At 41.4% G+C, this 9,403-nt stretch overlaps 1 protein-coding gene across 1 annotated transcript; it reads right to left on the reverse strand.

The window, feature by feature from the left end:
* Window positions 1-379: 379 nt before the first annotated feature.
* On the reverse strand, window positions 380-2,943 carry LOC118420141 (C3 and PZP-like alpha-2-macroglobulin domain-containing protein 8). Its single transcript, XM_035826849.1, has 4 exons — window positions 2,938-2,943; window positions 1,992-2,076; window positions 1,010-1,255; window positions 380-564 (listed from the first exon to the last, which is right to left on the reverse strand). Exons 1-4 carry the CDS (start codon window positions 2,941-2,943, stop codon window positions 380-382), a joined length of 522 nt encoding a protein of 173 aa, XP_035682742.1.
* Between the last annotated feature and the right edge of the window lie 6,460 nt (window positions 2,944-9,403).

Below are 9,403 nucleotides of genomic sequence, written 5' to 3' on the forward strand. Positions count from 1 at the left end.
TTGTTTTCCCACCGCAAAAGCGCCACCTACATCGGTTACATATAGCGGTGAGAAGCAGAACTCCAGTTAGAAGCTCTGACAAAGGTGTCTAAGAGACATCAAAACGTAAGCAATGTAAGTACCCCTGGTGGTGTAAAAAGAATTCTCCTATATCCTATATTCTACCAACCTAATGAAATTATTTTTGGAAAAAATAATGAAGAAAATCACCACATGAAAGGTTTTATGGTTACGATGCTATGGTAGATGCACCACACAAATAGACCAAACGATTTGTTTGAAAATTCCGGTGAGTCGCAAACAGTTTCATTTTTATTACGTTTAGAATATGAACGCATATATTTGATTAGAGTTAAAATTTACCAAAAGGCTAAGTGGTTCAGCAGAACCTCCAGCACCCTGTACTTCCCCAGCCAGTGGAGTATCCAGCATAGGCGATGGAAAGCGGGTCTGGGTCCGTCCAGCTCATGAACGACTGAGTTTCACCACCCCTCCCAACAGCAATGGTTCCGCCTGAAGACCACGTTATCCAGAAAGGTCTGTACTCTTTTGTGGAGAGGATTCCTGTATGCGAGGCAATTTATAATATCATAGTTGCTTACTTGAAATGTAAAAGTCTCCTTAACCCTCAAACACCCGAGTGGGTTCCATTTGGACCAAGGCGTACATTTTGAAGTGCCATTTGAACACTTTTTGATCTAAAGAAAAATTCCTTCGGTGACTTTTTCTTATTCAATATCTGCTATAATTTTCCTAAGATTTTACGAAGATACTGTGGATACTAAAGAAAGTCTGTGTTCAGTCCGTCTGGAATCCAAACGGACCCTAGCAAAAATGTGCAATTTTTAAAACAAACTTTTGAGACTGACTCCTTTAATACTTATCGAGGATATTTTTTGGAACTGAGATTTTATGAGCAAAACATTTTGGGGTCCGTTTGGACCCCACTCGATCATTTTAGTAGCGAAAAAGGTCGGGTTAATTTTATTTACGAGATCATAAGACTTACCAGGTGCCAAGGAAGTAGCGCGGTTGGGCTCTTGCATTGCGCGGCGTATTCCAGACACAGTGTTAGCCCAGCCGCCAATGACAATTTCGTACATGGCGTCCATGTCGTGGTTCTGGGAAGACAGCGCCACAAAGGCGTCGTTGTTGGCTTGCACTTCAAAGGTAAAGCGGGACTCTGTCAGTCGGGGCAGGTCCCAGCGATACCGGTACTGGGTGTCCGTGCTTCGAGTTTCATTCTGCACACAGGCTGTAACAGCAGAAGAAAGAAAAAATAGTTTCCCATTAAGCTAGGGGCACAACCCGTCGTACGTGCAATTTGTCCGTACGTTTTTGGGGGGGAGGCCAAGTCCGCCACGTATTTCTGAAAACGTGGAGAACGACTGGCAAGAGCAGGGAGGGAGTACGTCAACGCACGTCACTCGCACGGTTGCGCAATGTGTAAGTACGTAGTCTACACGCCACGCCTGGCTGCGAGCGGTTGCGTTCATTGTTCGTTGCTCAAGTGGTAGGTGAGTGCACGTGCTTACAGCGTACGGTCTCTATGCGATTTCCACGTTAACGTATGCAGGACCTACTTTCATGTGCTGCCTGCTACGTACGGTTTCCTTACTCGCATGGTGTAAGTGCATGCAAGTGCTTCCTCATTTGTCCTATCTCTCGTTTTGGGCGGCTCTGGTCGAAGCTGCTACAGATGCAACTGACAGCTTCTTCTGTGTCTTCTTACGCATCCTGGAGACGGGTTGGCAGTCTTTTGTCGACTCGGCTTTATATACTGCAGAAACTATGGGCTTGCCACGTGCGTTGTACGTGCGGAGCACCTGCTACCTTGTTACAGTGCACGTGTGTTGTGCGTCGGCATTCACAGGTGAACAAGTGAATCGCGGAGTAAGCACGGAACACGCTATCACCACGTGCGCAGCACGCACGTTCTACGTGCGCCGTCCGTATAGCAACTGACTTTGATAAAACATTAATACACTCACGGCGCCAGTGCGTTGTGCGCTCATTGGCTGCACAGGGCAGGCGGGTCGCCCGTACTGTCACGTACGGGGGGGCGAATCCGCAGCCCTATAGCAGAGAAAGTTCTGCATGTACGTAAAGTTCTACGGCGTGTCTGCGTGCTCCCAAATCCGTCGAATTCCGTACGAGTTTGTACGGAGACGGCAATTAACACTTACGGATACCAAAATATTGCCCACGTTTTGGCACGTAGACAGCACGTATTTGCACGTACGGCGGGTTGTGCCTCTAACTTTAGCGAGAATTGAAGGATATGTAAAATAATGGGGCTGTATTTTTTTACAAAATAGTCGGTAAGACAGTATGGAATGAATTTATCTTATCATTTTGGATTTGGGCACATACACATGGACTTACGTTATCTTTTAATGCACAACTAGAGCTCCACGAAAAGGTACCTTTAGAAAATAATCAAGGCTTACAATGGAAAGTGAATTACAAAGCTAGGGACAAAAATACCCGGTGCAGTACAAAACTAGTTTATAGGGGGCCCAATTTTCACTACTCACTTCCAATCCCAAAAGCTATCTTCTTCTCAAACATCATTAACTTTGTACGCCAAAAAGCAGTTACTTAGATTATAGTATTAAGCAACTGGAAACGGTCAGACGTTGCAGACAACCATCCGGTGTCTTTTGACAGCTGACGGTGTCTTCCTTTTACATGTATCACAAACTGTGACCAGAAAATCAAGGCGCGCATGTCCAGGTCTAAAGATCAAAATACAATTCCTGCTGCAGTATCAACATCACACGTTAGGGGACCAGCAAGAGGTTCAAAACCTATATGCTAACAAGTATCAGGAATCTCAAATAGTCACACACACAAAGACACATATACACCAAAAGCAATACCTCAATTTATCATGGAGGTATTAGCTGTTGGCACATGATTAGATGAGTGCCTCACCTGCATGTTCGACTGCTCCCGTTTCTCCTGAAGGGCAAACTGGCCCTACTAGACCCTTCTCTACGCGAGGCCCAGGTGGTCCGACGGCTCCTTTTTCTCCTGGAGTGCCAGCTGGTCCGATGACCCCCTTTGCTCCTGGAGTGCCAGCTGGTACGATGACCCCCTTTGCTCCTGGAGCACCAGCTGGTCCCATTGGTCCCTTTTCTCCTGGAGTACCAGCTGGTCCCATTGGTCCCTTTTCTCCTGGAGTACCAGCTGGTCCCATTGGTCCATTTTCTCCTGGAGTGCCAGGTAGTCCCATTGGTCCCTTTTCTCCAGGAGTGCCAGGTGGTCCCATTGGTCCCTTTTCTCCAGGAGTGCCAGGTGGTCCCATTGGTCCCTTTTCTCCTGGAGTGCCAGGTAGTCCCATTGGTCCCTTTTCTCCTGGAGTGCCAGGTGGTCCCATTTCTCCATTTTCTCCTGGAGTGCCAGGTGGTCCCATTGGTCCCTTTTCTCCTGGAGTGCCAGGTGGTCCCATTGGTCCCTTTTCTCCTGGAGTGCCAGGTAGTCCCATTGGTCCCTTTTCTCCTGGAGTGCCAGGTGGTCCCATTTCTCCATTTTCTCCTGGAGTGCCAACTGGCCCCATGTCACCATTTTCTCCTGGAGTACCAGCTGGTCCCATTGGTCCCCTTTCTCCTGGAGTACCAGCTGCTCCCATTGGCCCCTTTTCTCCTGGAGTGCCAGGTGGTCCCATTTTTCCATTTTCTCCTGGAGTGCCAGCTGGCCCCATGTCACCCTTTTCTCCTGGAGTACCCCTTGGTCCGATGGGCCCGGTGTTTCCTGGTGGTCCAGCAGGCCCGGTAGAGGTAATAATTGTGTCGTTGCCCCCTGAAAAGATAAGATTAATCTCATCGGAACACCCGATCTTAACAGCGGTTCCAACTAATTAAGGGTTATTGACCCACCCGGCCGAGGTGAATATAGTGTCATAACGCCTGGTCTTTTGCTATAACCTCGAAACAAAACCAACGAGTGAGCGAAGAATTTTGCCGTCGGATGATCCTACCCGCGGTCGGGCCGTACACTTGTGGTTATACGTTCATACCGGACACCATTTTGAATTTATCATTGTCTATCACTTATTCTGATTGGTCAGTTTCCTTTGTATCGCTCCTTCTGATTGATCAGGTGTGTAACACCGGCTAGCTGGACTTCTTTGTTACGGCGTCATAACCAGCAGAGATCGGGGCCTTCTGATTGATCCTCTGCCTGGCCATATTATCATATTATTATATGATAATAGATGATATCGGTACATCAAGATTTTTTTTTCTATTGAGAGCAACACAAAGACGCTGGCTTCATTGGTCTAAGGATATCAAACCCTTATGATTATTATCCATGAATTATTCAAATGTTTTTTTTAAATGTTTTCGACAGGACTTAAGTTTAATTAGGCAAAACTCTTTAAGTTGGCAATAGCGTTACTTACATTTTAACGTAGAATGTTTTTGCAAGACTATCAAGTATAAGGTTGATATCCCATAATATAAGGACAAGCTACTTACGTTCCAGCTCTTTCACACGTGCCCGAAGTTCTTTCATCTCCCCAGTGAATGTAACTGTGAGAATGCATGTATGATAAGTTAAGTTATTCAAAATACTGCCAACTAGATAGGGCTGGGTACCTGTACAGAAAATCCATGTCCAGGTCCGGTTCAGGTCCAGAGGATCAGGTCCAGGTCCGTACATGAACCCGGACCTGATTCAGGATGTGAGAACTTATGAATGGACGATACTAAAAACAATGGTCCATTTCAATAAAAGGAATGTGTTTAGTGGAGTATTCGACTCCTACTGTCGACTCCTACTGGCGTTTGAAAATTCTGCAAGGCTAACTGCCTTAAAGTTTGCACGATTGACTGTAAAACTTGGTACAAATGACTATAGACTCTACTCTACTTCGTTCTTGTTGTTTTCCTCGACCGGTAAGCCCCAAAACGCGTGAATACCTGATCATATAATCCGTTCATTTTCCAATTGATCCGAAATCCGGACAAACAATTTTTTAGGTCGGTTTTTTTTTTCCGGACCAGTCTAATGCATGTAAGAAAAACCGGTTTTGTACCGGTACAGCGTTCAGGTACCCACCTTTACTACCAGCTATTAGTGCTGTAGCAATCATCAACACAATCGCATTTCATGATGTAAGAAACTCACCTGACAAGTACGACAGTAGTATTGCAATCATCACAGTGAGTGCAGGGTTTAGGATTTGCCATATCTTACGGCAAAGGTTGAAACATTTCTTTTTCTTGCCGATGCCCGGAGAATCGTAGACATCTGTGTAACAAGAAATACAACATTTATCTCTAATTTGTTCGCAGATTGTGTTAGAGGATGCTCCGTATGCACCATCGCTTATTGGTGGACCAGCTTCCAAGCTTCAAAATGACGTTGGTTCACCCTGTATCAAAATGAAGTTCTTTGCTGGCATAGGAGTCTATTTTCACATTATCAATGCAAACGAATTTTATTTTGCATAATATCATTCTAACACCAATTATGTTCATCGTTAGTATGCTTTTAGAAGGCGTCAAATATGAAATTTCATTCATACATCACTTTTGTACGATGTTCAAGCATTTGCCATTCCTTATGCAAATCAGGTCCATATTTGAATTATTTTTTTTACATAGGTCAAATGTTTAGAAGTACTAACATGGAAATAATTGGATTGTGTCATAACTTTTACCACTAATGAAGAGGCATGCTCTTTATAATAGTATGTTTTAACATACTATTAAAATTTCCATTAAAATGTTCCCGATACCTTTTGCCATCCACCTCTGACCTGTTACTGACGTCATACTTCCATGAAGGTTATGTGGAATAATCACTCTCTACGCTCTGTTCTCTTTTCCTTTAAAAGGATCAGGACACTTGCTGGTAGGTGATTTACTTGATTGAAGGAAATAAATAAAGAGTAGAGTGTCTTCATGATTCGTCGATGAAGGTTAGACATCCAGGTAATAACATTTGCCAACAAGCAATTAACTACCCCCCCCCCCCAAACATAACATTTAGCTCATGTAATCAATACACTACCAAAAATGCTTTTTCTTGTTAGGCTTCCAGGAAGAAAATTATTCTGTCCTTAAGAAATGTTACAAAATGTGCTTGTCCATTGGGCAAGCAATTTTTTTCTTGTCAATTTGTTTTCTTGTATTTCTCAAAATGCCTTTTCGTGTTTATCTTGTTTTGCTTCCTCACAGAAAATTTATCTCCCTGGAAGAAGAAAAAATCTTGTATTTCTTAAGAGTTGGATCTGGTTAGAAAAAAACAAGAATTTCTAGAATTTTGTTTCTTGCATTGTAAGAAAAAATAAGAAGATTTTGCTTAAATGTCTTTAAAAATTGTAGTTTCTCGTTTTGCTTGAATTTCTACTACATTTTCTTCCTGCAAGAATATTTTTCTTCATACAAGAATTGTCCATGGGGTAAGCAAAATAAGAAAAAAAATCATTTTTGGTAGTGTACAACTGTAGCTAATTGACTGATTTGCAGTGTCTTAGCTTTGTTTCCCATTGAAATCAAAACTGTCTTCAGCTTGACTTTCCCTTGCCTTTGTTTGCTATTGGAATCCAATTGTCTTCAGCCTAAAACTGTCTTACAATGCAACGTTTCGCATTGGACATCTAAAACTGTCTTCATTCATAGTTAGGGTATAAAAGACCGTTTCTTCTAGATCACTTCAGTGTCACTGACGAAAATGTTAGATGCCAGTTAAAACGTCTGACCGTTTCCAAAATCATATCAGGTTGCTTGAGTAATTGCTTTTTGGCGTCTTCATGACGTTAAGGTACCAAAACCTATGGGAGATGTAGAGGTGTTAAAAGCTACAGGGACTTTTCATGAGCCCAAGAATTATTTACGCCCCTGTCATGTTCTGAACATGATCTATGAAAGCCGACAATGTTACTGTAGTAAAACAAAAGCAACAAAATATCCATAATCATACCTGACTTGATTTAAATTTATCAACCTACTACCCATTAAAACCTTATTCCCAATGCTCCTTAACTAAGAAAATTAGTGATGTTGTCAACAAACACACGACGCGAAACACGTATATTATTTACAATCCTGCAGGTAATAAATAGGTAGCTACTGTTTAAAACTATGACCATGGTTTTCGACATACGATTTTCCGAACCACTCAAAAATAACCTCGCCCGGATATCTTGGACATGTGGAGGTGGCGCGCCTATATGAATTGATATGAATCCTTCATATAATGCAAAAAAAAAAAACCTGAAGAAATTTTCTGATTATTCTGTGTGGTCTTTTTAAAATTTCGACCCGTTTGATTTAAGATGGCGTCAAAAGATTGTTTTAGGAAACAATCCATTCAAAATTACACCGAGAAGTAGTTATGTCATTTGTTGTATGTTGTCGTGCGACTTTCATTGTCGTAGGCATTTCGGAGGATATAGCAGCAAAAACAACCGATAAGGATGTATCTACACTGCCAAAAATGATTTTTGGTATCCAATGAACAATTCTGATATGAAGAAAAATATTCCCGCAAGACGAAAATGCAGAATAGATAACAATAATTCAAGCAAAACAAGAAACTACAAAAAACATCTTAATTCTCATGCAAATAACAATTTTCTTATTCTCCTTTGGTGAAGAAAATTTTTCTGAAAGATTTTCACACCTAAAAATGTTCTGAAACTTTAAGCAAAATCTTCCTTTTTTTCTTATGATACAAGAAAAAAATCTATGCTTTTTTGCTTGCTTTTTTTATTACTCTTAAAGAAATACAAGAATATTTCCTCTTGATGTTAGAAAAGTATTCTTGGTGTAAGAATATTAATCTCGAAAATGTCTCAAAAATTCAAGCAAAAATCTGCTTGCCCCATGGACAAGCATATTTTTTGAAGTTTTCTTAGGGACAGAATATTTTTTTTTCCTGGAAGATAAATTTTCTGTGAGGAAGAAAAAAAGATAAACAAGAAAAATATTTTGGTAGTATAACGCATTTTCTGTAACAGCTGGCGCTTGTGTGACATCTGGATACATAATTATACAGGAATGCTCATACGTTATGATCGTACAATAGTCGTACGAATAATGTGTACAGACCCTACAGGAAACTAACAAGACAGCAACAGGACTTAAAATCCGCGGTATTACAAAATTTTACCTGCTCTGGAGACGTACAGACTGTTTGGTATACTCGCAGCCGCGTCTGCAATAGACCGCCAATCAGTCTGTGGCTGCTGCATGGGCGTGGTGGCTGAAAACAATGTAACAAGAAATATTCCTAATACACTAATATTCATAATAAATTAGGAAGAGGTATAACCTTGATGCCGACGAAGAAATGGCAGAATTCCCCCCTTCCCGTCAGGGTCATGCCTCCTCGTAATTCAGAGCTCGCGGACTCGTCGTCCGATCGATTTTCGCTACATGTGAGGGGGTATAAAAAACGGCTAGGAGGAAATTATGGCCAGAAATACTACTAAATACTAGTAAGTGACAGAAAAATAACCACATTGGCGCAGTACCCAATTCTAGCAGATATATATAGAGAAAGACAGAGACAGAGAGAGAAAAAGAGAGAGAGACAGACAGACAGACAGAAAGAGAGAGACAGAGAGAGAGACAGAGAGAGAGAGACAGAGAGAGAGAGACAGAGAGAGTAAATAAGAATAAAGCACAACATAAACGATATCGCCGACGAGCCAAGTGGCTGTGGTAGCCTTTGGCACGGATACAGATAAAACAAAAGTTCTGGTGCCGTCAAAAACTAGGGAAAAACATGCGAAAATGATTTGAACATACTGACGATGCACTTAAATGGTGTTGTTAATTTGTATACGATGTCGGACTGACGTGAAACGACCCCCTCCCCAACTATCTCATAGAAAGTTTGCTTTATACACGATGCGGCAATAGGGCAATCAAACGATACATGGGCTGCCTGCCTGCATACAGGAAGAACTGTAAGGCATTAAAACATGCAGCCAAAGAGCTGAAACTGGGCACTAACAAGCCACTTAAATGCAAAAAATCAAAACGGTACCGAGATTGTATGAAACTTAATCACAAAATGTATATTTCTCAACAATTATAATTTTCCGCCATTAACATACGTTGTGTTTGGTACAAAAGGAAATTTATTGTATCCACTTGTTCCAAAACATCTATCCTATCTATCCATCCCTTTGTTTTTTTTTTTTTTTTTAAATCATTCTTTTTATTGTTTTCTTCAAACAAAAATGAAAACAAATGGAGCATGGCATATAAAACAAGTTAACTGAAAGCACATGCGTAACAACAAAAACTAAATAAAACCAGTGAACAATGTAGATAATATAACAAAGTATTGTCAAGAAAGCAATGCAACCCCAATTGCACACAATTTCTTCATGCAGATAACGAAAGTAAACCCACAAGTTTTCCCCATTTTCCCATGT

Source organism: Branchiostoma floridae, chromosome 7 (assembly GCF_000003815.2).
Source record: "Branchiostoma floridae strain S238N-H82 chromosome 7, Bfl_VNyyK, whole genome shotgun sequence".
NCBI classification, from domain to species: domain Eukaryota; kingdom Metazoa; phylum Chordata; class Leptocardii; order Amphioxiformes; family Branchiostomatidae; genus Branchiostoma; species Branchiostoma floridae.